At 41.3% G+C, this 18,768-nt stretch overlaps 1 protein-coding gene across 1 annotated transcript in view; it reads left to right on the plus strand.

Annotated features, from left to right (window-relative positions):
* Positions 1 to 2,119: 2,119 nt before the first annotated feature.
* Positions 2,120 to 18,768, plus strand: part of vsig10l2 (V-set and immunoglobulin domain containing 10 like 2) — a 59,028-nt gene continuing 42,379 nt past the window's right edge. Inside the window, exons 1-3 of the mRNA XM_031809628.1 lie at positions 2,120 to 2,540; positions 3,340 to 3,484; positions 11,493 to 11,623. Of these exons, the coding sequence (XP_031665488.1) occupies positions 3,381 to 3,484; positions 11,493 to 11,623 (235 nt within the window). The 5' untranslated portion in view covers positions 2,120 to 2,540; positions 3,340 to 3,380. The remainder of the gene's footprint in view (positions 2,541 to 3,339; positions 3,485 to 11,492; positions 11,624 to 18,768) is intronic.

Below are 18,768 nucleotides of genomic sequence, written 5' to 3' on the forward strand. Positions count from 1 at the left end.
ATTCTAGCAGCCGTATTTACTTAGTGCTTTATCCGGGTAGCCGGAAAGTAAAGCATTGCAGTAGTCTAACCTAGAAGTGACAAAAGCATGGATTAATTTTTCTGCATAATTTTTGGACAGAAAGTTTCTGATTTTTGCAATGTTACGTAGATGGAAAAAAAGCTGTCCTTGAAATGGTCTTGATATGTTCTTCAAAAGAGAGATCAGGGTCCAGAGTAACGCCGAGGTCCTTTACAGTTTTATTTGAGACGACTGTACAACCATTAAGATTAATTGTCAGATTCAACAGAAGATCTCTTTGTTTCTTGGGACCTAGAACAAGCATCTCTGTTTTGTCCGAGTTTAAAAGTAGAAAGTTTGCAGCCATCCACTTCCTTATGTCTGAAACACATGCTTCTAGCAAGGGCAATTTTGGGGCTTCACCATGTTTCATTGAAATGTACAGCTGTGTGTCATCCGCATAGCAGTGAAAGTTAACATTATGTTTTCGAATAACATCCCCAAGAGGTAAAATATATAGTGAAAACAATAGTGGTCCTAAAACGGAACCTTGAGGAACACCGAAATGTACAGTTGATTTGTCAGAGGACAAACCATTCACAGAGACAAACTGATATCTTTCCGACAGATAAGATCAGGCCAGAACTTGTAGAGGCCAGAACCGTGTAGACCAATTTGGGTTTCCAATCTCTCCAAAAGAATGTGGTGATCGATGGTATCAAAAGCAGCACTAAGGTCTAGTAGCACGAGGACAGATGCACAGCCTCGGTCCGATGCCATTAAAATGTAATTTACCACCTTCACAAGTGTCGTCTCAGTGCTATGATGGGGTCTAAAACCAGACTGAAGCATTTCGTATACATTGTTTGTCTTCAGGAAGGCAGTAAGTTGCTGCGCAACAGCCTTTTCTAAAATTTTTGAGAGGAATGGAAGATTCGATATAGGCCGATAGTTTTTTATATTTTCTGGGTCAAGGTTTGGCTTTTTCAAGAGAGGCTTTATTACTGCCACTTTTAGTGAGTTTGGTACAAATCCGGTGGATAGAGAGCCGTTTATTATGTTCAACATAGGAGGGCCAAGCACAGGAAGCAGCTCTTTCAGTAGTTTAGTTGGAATAGGGTCCAGTATGCAGCTTGAAGGTTTAGAGGCCATGATTATTTTCATCATTGTGTCAAGAGATATAGTACTAAAACACTTGAGCGTCTCTCTTGATCATAGGTCCTGGGAGAGTTGTGCAGACTCAGGACAACTGAGCTTTGAAGGAATACGCAGATTTAAAGAGGAGTCCATAATTTGCTTTCTAATAATTATAATCTTTTCCTCAAAGAAGTTCATGAATTTATCACTGCTAAAGTGAAAGTCATCCTCTCTTGGGAAATGCTGCTTTTTAGTTAGCTTTGCGACAGTATCAAAAAGGAATTTCGGATTTCGGACGATAATCTGTGATGTCCAAATAAATAATAACTCTGCCAATTTGCATGGTTGAGTGTCTATGTGTGTGACATGTAGTGCGTATAGCCTTGATATTCATGATGATAATTGTAATCCATATCGTATCACCATCATAGTTGCATCATAATAACTTTAACATAATTGAAGAACACATCCCAGCATTTCCATAGCAATTGACGTTTCACATGATCATGAAAGAGACCTTGCATTACTCTAGACACGGCTTCACTACAGTACAAATGTATCCCGTACAATATGTTATTATTCCCCAATGCCCCTATTCTTATATCTTCCCCTTGCTTGTTGTAAACATATATAAACTTGTAGACAAATACATCAAAAAGATAGACAAACAATAAACACATTAAATTATAAAACAATTCTCGACAATAGAGGGAGAGAAGAGAAGAGAAAAGAGAAAAAGAGAGAGTGAGAGAGGAGAGCGAGATCAGGTGTGTGTATGTGTATGTATTAGTACATGTGTCAGCAAGCATGTAATTGAGTACGTGTGTTCATATCCACTTCATAATGTTCAGATATTTTAAACAGTTCCCATACCTTCTTTTTTTTGTAACCTGAAATCCCTGTAGAATTTAATACAGCCACGGTGTTATGGAGCTGTCTCGGAATAGCTGTCCATCTATAAAGAGTTTCTCCACAATGATAAAGGCACGCCTACCATCCGTCCTTTGTTGACTTTGTACCGGATATAGTCTCTTACGACGTTTGTTTATCTCCCTTGGAAATTGGTCATTGAGACCGTGAAGCTCCCTTCCTCTGCTTTTGATCAGCTCCTTTTGTTGGTAGTGTTCAAATTTTGGGGACCCTTGGTCTTGTCGCTTCGAGCTCCATGTCTTGTTACTCGGTGGAAAGCCACCTTGGTTACAGTCTCTATAGGAAGTATGAAGGCGGATTGCATGAATTCTCTGATCACGCCCACTGGATTATTGGATGCGTCCTCAGGAACCCCAGAACAAAAATGATTTTCACACATGCTACGACATTGTATGTCTAGTAGCGACTCCTTCATCACCCTGTTATCCCTGAGTAGACAATCCATGTGGGAATCGTGGATTTTTACCTTGACTGTGAGTGTCTTGTTTTCTCTTTGGAGCGTGAGAATTTCACTTCAAGTTCCACTTTGCGACTGTTAAATCTTTCGCACAATCATGATACAAGCTTGTCATATTAAATTGCACATTTGAGAACCGTAATTGCAACCACAAATCTCAATGTACGACCACTAAATTCTAATTACAAACTTGCGTAGTTCTGTCATCATTATAATGCTATAGTTCTTCATCATCTGTTAGTATTAACACTAAACAAAGCCTCTCTCCTATTTGACCTAAAAAGTTTGTGTGTATGCATTGACATGCTGACTACGTGTGCCTTTTGAAAAAATGTATGTAGTTCGGTCGTTGAGCTGTTCTTGTCTATTGAAGATCTGTATTATGTCATTCTGTATTATGTTTCATGTTTTGTGTAGACCCCAGGAAGAGTAGCTGCTGCTTTTGCAACATCTAATGAGGATCCTAATAAAATACCAAAATACCAAATACCCTAACAAATAGATATTTTTTATTATTATTATAATTTATTTTACCTTTATTTAGCTAGGCAAGTCAGTTAACAACAAATTCTTATTTACAATGACGGCCTACTCAATGAACAATGAACCTAACATTAACGTAATGTGTGTGTGCAACGTAGTGTGTGTGTGTAACATGTAGTGTGTGCATAACATAGTGTGTGTGTGTATAATGTGTTTGTGTATAAAGTAGTGTTGTGTTACATATTGTGTTTCTATGTAACATAGTGTGTGTAAGGCTGTGTGCGTTATGTTGTGTGTGTGTTTAATATAGTGTGTGTGTGTCCTCTCCTCAGTCGGTCCTGATATTCCCCAGATAGATGTGACTCCCTACAGTATGACAGACAGAGGATACTCTGCTCAGGAGAGACAGACGGTCTCTCTGCTCTGCCAGGCCCAATCCAACCCGCCCAGTCAATATGTCTGGTTCTACAACAACAGGTATGCCTTAACACACACATACAAACACACACACACACACACTCAATCCTTAATCATTATATGTTATAATTATTTGTTTGTTTTGTTTTCAAAATGCACGTTTCACTTGCACATTTTTGGCTAGGGTCAATTCAGTTCCACCACAATAACCGACACCTGATGTCGGAGATGTAACTGCATTGGAGCTGTCACATCAGGCTTCTGGCGTTATACAGTGAGGTTCAAAAGTATTTGGACACTTTTTGTTGTTTTGTATTTCAAATGTTTCAACAACTATGCGGTTAAAGTGCAGACTGTCAGCTTTAATAATGAGGGTATTTTCATGCTAATAGTTTGAACTGTTTACAAATTACAGAACTAATTGGACATAGTCCCACACCTTTTTAGGGGACCAAAAGTATTTGGACAAATTCACTTATATTTGTTTATTTGTATTTTATTTAACCTTTATTTTAATAGGAAAAGCCTATTGAGACCCAGAGTCTCTTTTTCAATGGAGACCTGGCCAAGAAGGCAGCAACAATCAATACATTACAGAATTAAAACACACAACAATACAATACAACATGATCCCGCATAAAACAAGCATTTACACTCCTCTGTAACAGAGTCACCATTCAACATTTTAAATTAATTCAGTGGCACTAACATATCTAGATTGTAGACTATTCCATGCCTCTGGTGCAGAAGACGAGAAGGCAGTCTTGCCTAATACTGTAAATGTCCTGGGGACTTTAAGCACAGTTTAAGTCAGAAGTTTACATACACCTTAGCCAAATACATTTAAACTCAGTTTATCACAATTCCTGACATTTAATCCTAGTAAACATTCCCTGTTTTAGGTCAGATAGGATCACCACTTCATTTTAAGAATGTGGAATGTCAGAATAATAGTAGAGAGAATGATTTATTTCAGTTTTTATTTCTTTCATCACATTCCCAGTGGGTCAGAAGTTTACATACACTCAATTAGTATTTGGTAGCATTGCCTTTAAATTGTTTAACTTGGGTCAAATGTTTTGGGTAGTCTTCCACAAGCTTCCCACAATAAGTTGAGTGAATTTTGGCCTATTCCTCCTGGCAGTGCTGGTGTAACTGAGTCAGGTTTGTAGGCCTCTTTGTTCGCACACACTTTTTCAGTTCTGCCAACACATTTTCTATAGGATTGAGGTCAGGGCTTTGTGATGGCACTTCAATACCTTGACGTTGTTGTCCTTAAACCATTTTGCCACAAATTTGGAAGTATGTTTGGGGTCATTGTCCATTTGGAAGACCCATTTGGGACCAAGCTTTAACTTCCTGACTGATGTCTTGAGATGTTGCTTCAATAGATCCACATATTTTCCCTACCTCATGATGCCATCAAATCAAATCAAATCAAATTTATTTATATAGCCCTTCGTACATCAGCTGATATCTCAAAGTGCTGTACAGAAACCCAGCCTAAAACCCCAAACAGCAAGCAATGCAGGTGTAGAAGCACGGTGGCTAGGAAAAACTCCCTAGAAAGGCCAATACCTAGGAAGAAACCTAGAGAGGAACCAGGCTATGTGGGGTGGCCAGTCCTCTTCTGGCTGTGCCGGGTGGAGATTATAACAGAACATGGCCAAGATGTTCAAATGTTCATAAATGACCAGCATGGTCGAATAATAATAAGGCAGAACAGTTGAAACTAGAGCAGCAGCACAGTCAGGTGGAAGTTGAAACTGGAGTAGCAGCATGGCCAGGTGGACTGGGGACAGCAAGGAGTCATCATGTCAGGTAGTCCTGGGGCATGGTCCTAGGGCTCAGGTCCTCCGAGAGAGAGAAAGAAAGAGAGAAGGAGAGAATTAGAGAACGCACACTTAGATTCACACAGGACACCGAATAGGACAGGAGAAGTACTCCAGATATAACAAACTGACCCCAGCCCCCCGACACATAAACTACTGCAGCATAAATACTGGAGGCTGAGACAGGAGGGGTCAGGAGACACTGTGGCCCCATCCGAGGACACCCCCGGACAGGGCCAAACAGGATCAATTTTGTAAAGTACACCAGTCCCTCCTGCAGCAAAGCACCCCCACAACATGATGCTGCCCCCCTGTGCTTCACGGTTGGGATGGTGTTCTTCGGCTTGCAAGCGTCCCCTTTTTCCTCCAAACATAACAATGGTAATTATGGCCAAACAGTTATATTTTTGTTTCATCAAACCAGAGGACATTTCTCCAAAAAGTACGATCTTTCTCCCCATGTGCAGTTGCAAACCATAGTCTGGCTTTTTTATGGAAGTTTTGGAGCAGTGGCTTCTTTCTTGCTAAATTGTCTTTCAGGTTATGTCGATATAGGACTTGTTTTACTGTGGATCTAGATACTATTGTACCTGTTTCCTTCAGCATCTTCACAAGGTCCTTTGCTGTTGTTCTGGGATTGATTTGCACTTTTTGCACCAAAGTATGTTTATCTCTAGGAGACGGAACACATCTCCTTCCTGAGCGGTATGACAGCTGTGTGGTCCCATAGTGTTTATACTTGCGTACTATGGTTTGTACAGATGAACGTGGTACCTTCAGGCATTTGGAAATTGCTCCCAAGGATGAACCAGACTTGTGGGGGTCCACAATTTTTTCTGTGGATCTGTTTAGACGGTATGCAAATTGGAGTGGGTCTAGGGTTTCTGGGATAATGGTGTTGATGTGAGCCATTACCAACCTTACCTTACCAACCAAGGCCTGAGCTACAACCAGTTAGATTGGGTATGTAATTTAGGTGATTTTTTTTTAAAGGGACAAATTCTTATTTACAATGACGGCCTACCCCATCCTAACGACACTGGGCCAATTGTGCACCACATATGGGACTCCCAATCAGAGCCAGATGTGACACGGCCTGGATTCAAACCAGGCACTGCAGTGACACCTCTTGCACTGAGATGCAGTGTCTTAGACCACTGCCCCACTCGGGAGCCTTAACAGAACATTGTAGATGAACACATACAAATGTAGTTTTCTGCGCATATAAAGTGAGGTCCAACTCACCATTTGGTACAAGGTGCAATGGTGGGTAAGTGACTTGGCATGTGTAGTAAAGCGCAAGGATGCATGATAAACAGAGTACAGTCTCTGTAACAACAAGTCACCAATTACAGAGAGAAAAGTGGCCTGAACAAGCTTATTTCAAGCCATAAGCGAGAAGGAAGCCTTATTACCAGAATTAAAACCCAATTTCAATTTAAGCTTCCTTACAAGATTATATATATGAACTTTAAAGGACAACTTCTCATCTAACCATATACCTATCAATCACATGTATTCATAAAGCCCTTCTTACATCAGCTGATGTCACAAAGTGCTGTACAGAAACCCAGCCTAAAACCCCAAACAGCATTGCAGTAGTATAACCTAGAAGTGACCATTTTTGGACATAAAGTTTCAGATTTTTTACGTAGATAGCAGCCGTATTTAGCACTAACTGAAGTTTATTTAGTGCTTTATCCAGATAGCCGTAAAGTAGAGCATAGCAGTATTCTAACCTAGAAGTAACAAAAGCATGGATGAATTTTTCTGCATAATTTTGGACAGAAAGTTTCTGATTTTTGCAATGTTACGTAGAAAAAAGCTGTCCTTGAAACAGTCTTCATATGTTTGTCAAAAGAGAGATCAAGGTCCAGAGTAATGCCGAGGTTCTTCAAAGTTTTATTTGAGACGACTGTACAACCATCAAGATTAATTGTCAGATTCAACAGAAGATCTCTTTGTTTCTTGGGACCTAAACAAGCATCTCTGTTATGTCCGAGTTTAAAAGTAGAACGTTTAAAAGCCATGCACTTTCTGAGGCTTCTAGCGAGGGCAATTTTGGGGCTTCACCATGTTTCACTGAAATGTACAGCTTTGTGTCATCAACATAGCAGTGAAAGTTAACATTATGTTTCCGAATGACATCACCAAGAGGTAAAATGTATAGTGAAAACAATAATGGTCCTATAACAGAACCTTGAGGAACACCAAAATGTATAGTTGATTTGTCAGAGGACAAACCATCCACAGAGACAAACTGATATCTTTCTGACAGATAAGATCTAAAACCAGGCCAGAACTTGTCCGTGTAGACCAATTTGTGGTTCCAATCTCTCCAAATGAATTTGGTGCTCGATGGTATCAAAAGCAGCACTAAGGTCTAGGAGCACGAGAACAGATGCAGAGCTTCGGTCTGACGCCGATAAAAGGTCATTTACCACCTTCCCAACTGCAGTCTCAGTGCTATAATGGGGTCTAAAACCAGACTGAAGCGTTTCGTATAAACGCTATAAATTCAGGAAGGCAGTGAGCTTTTTTTTTTAAATGGCAGGAATGGGAGATTCGATATAGGCCAATAGTTTTTTATATTTTCTGGATCAAGGTTTAGCGTTTTCAATCGAGGCTTTATTACTGCTACTTTTAGTGAGTTTGGTACACATCCGGTGGATAGAGAGCCGTTTATTATGTTCAACATAGGAGGGCCAAACACAGGAAGCAGCTTTTTCAGTAGTTTAGTTGGAATAGGGTCCAGTATACATATTGAAGGTTTAGAGGCCATGATTATTTTCATCAATGTGTCAATAGATATAGTATTAAAAATCTTGAGTGTCTCCCTTGATCCTAGGTCCTGGCAGAGTTGTGCAGACTCAGGACAACTGAACTTTGGAGGAATATGCAGATTTAAAGAGTAGTCCATAATTTGCTTTCTAATGATCATGATTTTTTCCTCAAAGAAGTTCATGAATTTATCACTGCTGAAGTGAAAGCCATCCTCTTTTGGGGAATGTTGCTTTTTAGTTAGCTTTGCGGCACTATCAAAAATAAATGTAGGATTGTTCATATTTTCCTCAATTAAATAACTACATATTTGTAGGATGACAACTTTTTCAGTGGACAAGCCACCAGATGTGACAATGCAAACCTTCTCTGGCTGAGTGCGAGATCTGATAAAGGTCATGAATTTTGTTTTTTGTACATTCAAAACCAGTTTGAGGGGAGGCCTGCACTGACTGAAAAGCATTGTGATGCTGGTCATTTGAACATCTTGGCAATATTCTGTTATAATCTCCACCCGGCACAGCCAGAAGAGGACTGGCCACCCGTCATAGCCTGTTTCATCTTCAGGTTTCTTCTTAGGTTTTGGCCTTTCTAGGGAGTTTTTCCTAGCCACCGTGCTTCTACACCTGCATTGCTTGCTGTTTGGGGTTTTAGGCTGGGTTTCTGTACAGCACTTTGAGATATCAGCTGATGTACGAAGGGCTATATAAATACATTTGATTTGATTTGATGATTGTGGAGCTCTTCAACAGCCTGAACCAGAGAAGGAGCACATGAATATATGACTGTATCATCTGCATGTAGATGCAACTTTGCTTGTTGCATCCCATTTCCCAAATCATTAATACAAATTGAGAAAAACACAGGAGCTAAAATAGAACCCTGGAGCACACCTCTATTCATCTCTAGAAAGCTAGACCAAAATTTGAAATAGTATTTTTTACATTGGATAAAAGTAGAGACTCAGAGCTAAAAAATGATATATCATACCCTGCATTTGAGGAACAATGGGAAATTAATTCTGCTTTGCAAGTTGATCAGCTTGTCAACTCACTTTTGAGAAAATTACCTTTAAATGTTTTGGTATCTAGTGAAGAGCTCTTCTTTGTCTACACCCATTCAGCATTGTTCACACCCTCTTAAGCTTTAGCCCCACCCATCTCGTTTCGCTCTCGGAGCGTTCAGATCGCACGCTTGACGCTCTGGCCGATGACATGAAAACAGCCTAACCAGCCTTGCTGGCAACAAAAAATGCTTTTTTTGCAGACTTTTACTGCAATATTCAACAGGTGTTGTACACACGTCACGTAACGTTAGCGAACGAGCCAGCCAGCTAACGTTAGCTAGTTAAGAACACAGTGCCAACAATTCCACAGTGATGGGAGCTAACCAACGATGTTCAATGTTAGATAGCTAACTTTAAGATCTAACTAGAAAAGCAAATGGCTCTGGGATACAAATAATAACATCAGCTAGGCAGCCAGCCAGCTAACAATAGCTAGCTAGCTAAAAACACTTTAGCTTAAGACATACAGCTAGCTAGCTAGGTAAACAATGAACCTAGCTAGGTAAACAAAGTGCAAGATCACACACACGTCACACAACGTTAGCTAACGAGCAAGCCAGCTAATATTAGCTAGTTAAACAACAATGAACACAGTGCCAAATCATGTCGTTACTACCCTGCATGAATATGCTGGGAGCTAACCAACCAGGTTAAATGTTAGCTAGCTAACATTAGGCTCTAACTATAAAAGCAAAAGGCTCTGAGAAACAAATAATAACGCCAGCTAGGGAGCCAGCCAGCTAAAGTTAGCTAGCCAGCTAACAGTACACTTTTGATTAAAATGAAACTACTTACTGTCAAAATTAATAATGTTTAATATCTGAAAATGTAGCAAGCTAACTCGAGACAATCTTAACTCTATACATCATTATGTATGATGTACGCTTCTCCCTGTCAGGAATGCCATGCCACAGTTGCCCTTAGTTTGAAGATAGGTGTTTTCTCCATCTATTTAGCTATCATACTTTAATTCCACTGATTTCAAAACTTGATTCTCCAGAATGTGGAGAGCAACACTTATGCAGCTCCAATACACAATACATTTTTATTTAAATCTGTGTTCGACAGGATTACCAACACAGACTGACCAGCTCAAATAGACAGAAGCCTTCTATATGGCAGACCAATCTGAACTCATCTCTTGGCATGTCCAGCCCACTCATTATCTCAGCCAATCATAGCTATAGTAAGGTTGCTGACTTTGTCTGTGGCTTAACCAACAAGGCTGTAACGGTTTTCTTCTTGTGAAAGAGAGGCGGACCAATATGCAGCGTGGTTAGTTTTGTACATCTTTAATAAAGATGAAAATACAACAATCTACAAAACAAGAAACATGAAAAAACCGAAACAGTCCTATCTGGTGCCACAAACACAAAGACAGGAACAATCACCCACAAAACCCAACACAAAACAGGCTACCTAAATATGGTTCCCAATCAGAGACAATGACTAACACCTGCCTCTGATTGAGAACCATATCAGGCCAAACATAGAAATAGACAAACCAGACACACAACATAGAATGCCCACCCAGCTCACGTCCTGACCAACACTAAAACAAGAAAAACACACAAGAACGATGGTCAGAACGTGATCTCCTGTGAAGTCGTGACTTGCGACATACGCATTGTTTCCTGAATCGGGTGACATATTGGTTCTAATCCCAGTCATGTGTTTTATATATTTGTTCTAATCCAGCCAGGTGTTTTATATATTGGTTATAATCCCAGCCATGTGTTTTATGTATTTGTCTTTATTAGGGATCCCCATTAGCTGCTGCCACTCTTCCTACGGTCCAAACACCAAAGCACCCACATTACATATACAGTGGGAAGAAAAAGTATGTGAACCCTTTAGAACCACATGGATTTCTGCATAAATTGGTCATAACATTTTATCTGATCTTTATAACAGAAATAGACAAACCCAGTCTGCGTTAAACTAATAACACACAAACAATTATATTTTTTATGTCTTTATTGAACACACCGTGTAAACATTCACAGTTGCAGGTTGGAAAAAGTATATGAATCCCTGGATTTAACAACATGTTGCCCCTCCTTTGGCAGCAATAACCTCTGTAGTTTTTTATTGGTTTGAATTCCAGACAGGTGTTTTTTGTGTTGGTTATAATCCAGCCATGTGTTTTATATATTGGTTTTAATCCTAGCCATATGTTCTATAAATTGCTTCTAATCCCAGCCAGGTGTTTTATAAATTGGTTTCAATCCCGGCTAGGTATTTTATATATTGGTTCTAATCCAGCCAGGTGTTTTATATATTGGTTTTAATCCAGTCAGGTGTTTTATATAATGGTTCTAATCTAGCCAATTGTGTTATGTATTGGTTCTGATCCACCCAGGGGTTTTATATATTGGTTCTAATCCAGCCAGGTGTACACGGGATCCCAGTTCACTATCCCTTGGATTATGCGGCTGAACACAGGTACCTATGCCTGTCTGGCTCAGAACACATACCTCAACACCCGCACTCGCAAGACCATCAGCCTCACCGTCTTCTGTGAGTAACCTCTGACTTCTAAACCCTGAACTCTAACCCTTGACCTTTAACCCCTGATCCCCATCTCTCAAATTTAAATGTGATGCATTTCAAAGTGCTTAAACACATAAAATAATAAAATATAAAAACTAGGCAAAACAAAATTGGACCAAATAAAATAGTAAAACAATAATTAAATACTAACAGTCTATCTGAGATTAACACAAATATATAAAAAATAAGATACACCTATGAAATGGGAGAGTTAATCAAATAGATTGTATGTCTAAAAACACCATACAGTATGTAACAGCACAGCTAAAAAGGTGTTTTTTAAGTTTTGACCTTTGAACAACTAAAAGGCCAGTGCCAGATGATTTGAGGGACCAACAGGGCACGTATATGACCCACCATGTGGATTCAGCCCTTTGTAGCAAAATTTGCAATTGTGTTTTTTACATTGGATAAAAGTAGAGACTCAGGGCTCTAAAATTGTATATTATACAATGTAGTTGAGTAATCATGGAAAAGTAATTCTGCTTTGAAAAGTTGATAAACTAGTATCCCTCACTTTTGAGAAAATCTGGTACACTACCTGCAGAGCTCTTCTTCGTCTACACCCTTTAGCCCCACCACTTTTTTAAGGATTCACATGTGAGGCCATGTGCAAAATTAAGTGAAAACGATAGTGTAGTAAACAATCCGATTTCAAGACTAAAAGTGGTGACAGTAGTAGCAAAAAGTAGAAGTAAAAATACACTTTACCTTGGCCTATATCCTAATCTGACTTTGGTGCAGGTCATGTTGTTCTTCACATTACCGTCTCTGGTAAACACATACTATATCAAATCAAATCAAAGTTTATTTGTCACATGCAGAGGATAAAGAAGGTGTAAACCATACAAAGAAATGGTTACTTTCACAGTGGAGTCTTTTGTTTAGATAGTTAGCTATCTAGCTAAACAATTAACCATAATGCCTACTCATTCTACCTTGCTCCATGCATGAATCTGCAGGTAGCTATATCTAACCAACTAGGTTCAATGTTAGCTAGATAGCTAACATTAGGCTATAACTAGCAATGCAAATGGATTTTTGAGATACAAATAATATTACTACATAGATTATACACATAACATTAGCTAGCGAGCCAGCAAGCCAAATTTCGCATGCTAGTTTACAGTACGCTCTTGCAATGAAAATTACTTTGACTAAATTAGTAACGTATAATATCGGAAAATGTAGTTAGCTAGACTCCTACCCACAGGTGACTTCCGGCGCCGACAGAGATGGCCGCCTCGCTTTGCGTTCCTAGGAAACTATGCAGTTTTTTGTTTTTTTACGTGCTATTTCTTACATTGGTACCCCAGGTCATCTTAGGTTTCATTACATACAGTCGAGAAGAACTACTGAACATAAGAGCAGCGTCAACTCACCATCAGTATGACCAAGAATATGACTTTCGCGAAGCGGATCTTGTGTTCTGCCTTTCACCCAGGACAACGGAATGGATCCCAGCCGGCGACCCAAAAAAACGACTTCGTAAAAGGGGGAAACGGAGCGGTCTTCTGGTCAGACTCCGGAGACGAGCACATCGTGCACCACTCCCTCGCATTCTTCTCGCCAATGTCCAGTCTCTTGACAACAAGGTTGATGAAATCAGAGCAAGGGTAGCATTCCAGAGGGACATCAGAGACTGTAACGTTCTTTGCTTCACGGAAACATGGCTCACTGGAGAGACGCTATCGGAGTCGGTGCAGCCAGCTGGTTTCTCCACGCATCGCGCCGACAGAAACAAACATCTTTCTGGTAAGAAGAGGGGCGGGGGCGTATGCTTCATGGTTAACGTGACGTGGTGTGGCCACAACAACATACAGGAACTCAAGTCCTTCTGTTCACCTGATTTAGAATTCCTCACAATCAAATGTCGACCGCATTATCTACCAAGGGAATTCTCTTCGATTATAATCACAGCCATATATATTCCCCCCCAAGCAGACACATCGATGGCTCTGAACGAACTTTATTTGACTCTTTGCAAACTGGAAACCATATAGCCGGAGGCTGCATTCATTGTAGCTGGGGATTTTAACAAGGCTAATCTGAAAACAAGACTCCCTAAATTGTAGCAGCATATCGATTGCGCAACCAGGGCTGGAAAAACCTTGGATCATTGCTATTCGAACTATTCTGACGCATATAAGGCCCTGCCCCGCTCTCCTTTCGGAAAAGCTGACCACGACTCCATTTTGTTGATCCCTGCCTACAGACAGAAACTAAAACAAGAAGCTCCCGCGTTGAGGTCTGTTCAACGCTGGTCCGACCAATCTGATTCCACACTCCAAGACTGCTTCCATCACGTGGACTGGGATATGTTTCGTATTGCGTCAGACAACAACATTGACGAATACGCTGATTCGGTGAGCGAGTTCATTAGAACGTGCGTTGAAGATGTCGTTCCCATAGCAACGATTAAAACATTCCCAAACCAGAAACCGTGGATTGATGGTAGCATTCGCGTGAAACTGAAAGCGCGAACCACTGCTTTTAATCAGGGCAAGGTGACCGGAAACATGACCGAATACAAACAGTGTAACTATTCCCTCCGCAAGGCAATCAAACAAGCTAAGCGTCAGTATAGAGACAAAGTAGAATCTCAATTCAACGGCTCAGACACAAGAGGTATGTGGCAGGGTCTACAGTCAATCATGGATTACAAAAAGAAAACCAGCCCCGTCACAGACCAGGATGTCTTGCTCCCAGGCTAAATAACTTTTTTTGCCCGCTTTGAGGACAACACAGTGTGACTGACACGGCCCGCAACTAAAACATCCTTCACTGCAGCTGATGTGAGGAAAACATTTAAACGTGTCAACCCTCGCAAGGCTGCAGGCCCAGACGGCATCCCCAGCCGCGCCCTCAGAGGATGCGCAGACCAGCTGGCTGGTGTGTTTACGGACATATTCAATCAATCCCTTGTTCCCACATGCTTGTTCCCACATGCTTCAAGAGGGCCACCATTGTTCCTGTTCCCAAGAAAGCGAAGGTAACTGAGCTAAACGACTACCAGTCAAGGACCATATCACCTCCACCCTACCTGACACCCTAGACCCACTCCAATTTGCCCTGTGACCCTGGGTCTCGACCCCGCCCTGTGCAACTGGGTACTGGACTTCCTGACGGCCGCCCCCAGGTGGTGAGGGTAGGCAACAACATCTCCACCCCGCTGATCCTCAACACTGGGGCCCCACAAGGGTGCGTTCTGAGCCCTCTCCTGTACTCTCTGTTCACCCACGACTGCCACGCACGCCTCCAACACAATCATCAAGTTTGCGGACGACACAACAGTGGTAGGCTTGATTACCAACAATGACGAGACGGCCTACAGGGAGGAGGTGAGGGCCCTCGGAGTGTGGTGTCAGGAAAATAACCTCACACTCAACGTCAACAAAACTAAGGAGATGATTGTGGACTTCAGGAAACAGCAGAGGGAACACCCCCCTATCCACATCGATGGAACGGTAGTGGAGAGGGTAGTAAGTTTTAAGTTCCTCGGCGTACACATCACAGACAAACTGAATTGGTCCACCCACACAGACAGCATCGTGAAGAAGGCGCAGCAGCGCCTCTTCAACCTCAGGAGGCTGAAGAAATTCGGCTTGTCACCAAAAGCACTCACAAACTTCTACAGATGCACAATCGAGAGCATCCTGTCGGGCTATATCACCGCCTGGTACGGCAGCTGCTCTGCCCACAATCGTAAGGCTCTCCAGAGTGTAGTGAGGTCTGCACAACGCATCACCGGGGGAAAACTACCTGGCCTCCAGGACACCCACACCACCCGATGTCTCAGGCAGGCCATAAAGATCATCAAGGACAACAACCACCCGAGCCACTGCCTGTTCACCCCGCTATCATCCAGAAGGCGAGGTCAGTACAGGTGCATCAAGCTGGGACCGAGAGACTGAAAAACAGCTTCTATCTCATGGCCATCAGACTGTTAAACAGCCACCACTAACATTGAGTGGCTGCTGCCAACACACTGACTCAACTCCAGCCACTTTAATAATGGGAATTGATGGGAAATGATGTAAAATATATCACTAGCCACTTTAAACAATGCTACCTAATATAATGTTTACATACCCTACATTATTCATCTCATATGTATATGTATATACTGTACTCTATGTCATCTACTGCATCTTTATGTAATACATGTATCACTAGCCACTTTAACTATGCCACTTTGTTTACATACTTATCTCATATGTATATACTGCACTCAATACCATCTACTGTATCTTGCCCATGCCGCTCTGTACCATCACTCATTCATATATCTTTATGTACATATTCTTTATCCCCTTACACTTGTGTCTATAAGGTAGTAGTTTTGGAATTGTTAGCTAGATTACTTGTTGGTCATTACTGCATTGTCGGAACTAGAAGCACAAGCATTTCGCTACACTCGCATTAACATCTGCTAACCATGTGTATGTGACAAATACAATTTAATTTGATTTGATTTATACATGGAAAAACGCTTCTCCCTCTCTATCACGGATGCGATGGTTGCCCTTAGTTTCAAGATGTAATCCGGAGATGTCTATGTTATAGACAGAGGCATGCTACATGGCACACCAATCCGAGCTCATCTCTCAGCATGTCCAGCCCGTCCATTATCTCAACCAATCGTAGCTAGGGGGATGGTTTCTGTATTTTTCGTGGCTAAACCAACTACAGTAAGGTCGTAATTCAACAATTGTTTTCATATTTAGAGATGGCACACAAGACTGTTATTAAAACACATGAAAGTGAACATGTTCCAAAAGGCATTTCAGACCAAATATTGCATTTTGATATAAATAAAAAAATTATACATTCAAGTGCATCTCCTGTGAAGTAGTGACATGCGACATACGCCTAGCTTCTTGAAACGGGTCACATATCTTAACAGCATGCCAGGCAGGTATTCAGGTGCAAGGCCACGTAGTGCTTTCAAAATCAATTCTAAAACGACCAATGCAGGGACTTTTTTATGTGTATTGTCTCCTTCTGGTCTTAGTGAGCACACGTGCTGCTGTATTCTGAATTAATTGGAGTTGGCTAATGTTTTTTGGGGAAGACCAGAGAACAGAGCATTGCAGTAGTCAAGCCTGGTAGTGATAAAACAATGCATTAGTCTCTAAGTGTTGGCCCGGGCAGAGAAACAGACTTTTGCAATATTTGTAGGGCTTACACAACTTCTGACCACAACCAAACAACTTCGAGCCACAACCACACAACTACTGATAACATAACTACTTACCATTCAACTGCTGGCCACAATTACTGGCCACAACCACACAACGTCTAACCACAACCACACTACCGCTGACCACATATAGTCACCACAACCATACAACTATTGACCACAACCATTCACTTCTGAACACAACCACACAACTGAAAACAACTTCTAGTGATCACAACCACACAACTTCTAACCACAACCACATAACTGCTTACCACAATTAGTGACCACAACCACACAACTACTGACCACAACCACACAACTTCTGACCACAACCACACATCTTCTGACCACAACCGCACAACTACTGACCACAACCACAAAATGTCTGACCTAAACCACACAACTTCTGACCACATGTAATGACCTATACCACACTACTACTGACAACAACCACACAACTGTTGTCCACAACCACACAACTACTGACCACAACCACATAACTGTTGACCGCAACCACACAACTACTGACCATATCTAGTAACCACAGCCACACAACTAGTGACCACAACCAGTGACCACTACCACACTACTACTGACCACAACCACACAACTTCTGACCACATTTAGTGACCATTACCACACTACTGACAACAACCACACAACTTCTGACAACAACCACACTACTGCTGACCACAACTTCTGACCACAACAAAATAACTACTGACCACAACCACACACCTTCTGACCACACAACAACTGACCACAACCACACTCATTCTGACCAGAGAACTACAAAGTACTCATCTCCTGACCAAAACTACTGACCACAACCACACAACTTCTGACCACAACCACACACCAACTGACCACAACCACACAACTACTGACCACAACCACACAACTACTGACCACAACTTCTGACCTAAACCACACAACTTCTGACCTAAACCACACAACTTCTGACAACAACCACACAACTGTTGACCACAACCACACAACTTCTGACCACATCTAGTGACCACAACCACACAACTAGTGACCACTACTGACCACAACCACACAACTTCTGACCACATCTAGTGACCACTACCACACTATTACTGATAACAACCACACAACTTCTGACAACAACCACACTACTGCTGACCACAACTTCTGACCACAACCAAATAACTGCTGACCACAAACAAACACCTTTTGACCACACAACAACTGACCACAACCACACACCTTCTGACCAAACAACAACTGACCACACCCACACAAATTCTGACCAGAGAACTACAGAGTACTCAACTCCTGACCACAACTACTGACCACAACCACACAACTTCTGACCACAATAACAAAACTACTGTCCACAACCACAAAACAACTGACCACAACCACGCACCTTCTGACCACACAACAACTGACCACACAACAACTGACCACAACCACACAATTTCTGACCTGAGAAATACAGAGTACTCAACTCCTGACCACAACTACTGATCACAACCACTCAACTGCTGACCACAACTACTGACCACAACCACACACCTTCTGACCACACAACTACTGACCACAACCACACAACTGCATATAACAGCTAGTGACCACATCCACACAACTACTGACAGAACATAACAACATACAGTGGGGCAAAAAAGTATTTAGTCAGCCACTAATTGTGCAAGTTCTCCCACTTAAAAAGATGAGAGAGGCCTGTAATTTTCATCATAGGTACCCTTCAACTACGACAAAATGAGAAAGAAAAATCTAGAAAATCACATTGTAGGATTTTTAATGAATTTATTTGCAAATTATGGTGGAAAATAAGTATTTGGTCAATAACAAAAGTTTATCTCAATACTTTGTTATATACCCTTTGTTGGCAATGACAGAGGTCAAACGTTTTCTGTAAGTCTTCACAAGTTTTTCACAC

This window comes from Oncorhynchus kisutch, linkage group LG29 (assembly GCF_002021735.2).
Source record: "Oncorhynchus kisutch isolate 150728-3 linkage group LG29, Okis_V2, whole genome shotgun sequence".
Classification (NCBI taxonomy): Eukaryota; Metazoa; Chordata; class Actinopteri; order Salmoniformes; family Salmonidae; genus Oncorhynchus; species Oncorhynchus kisutch.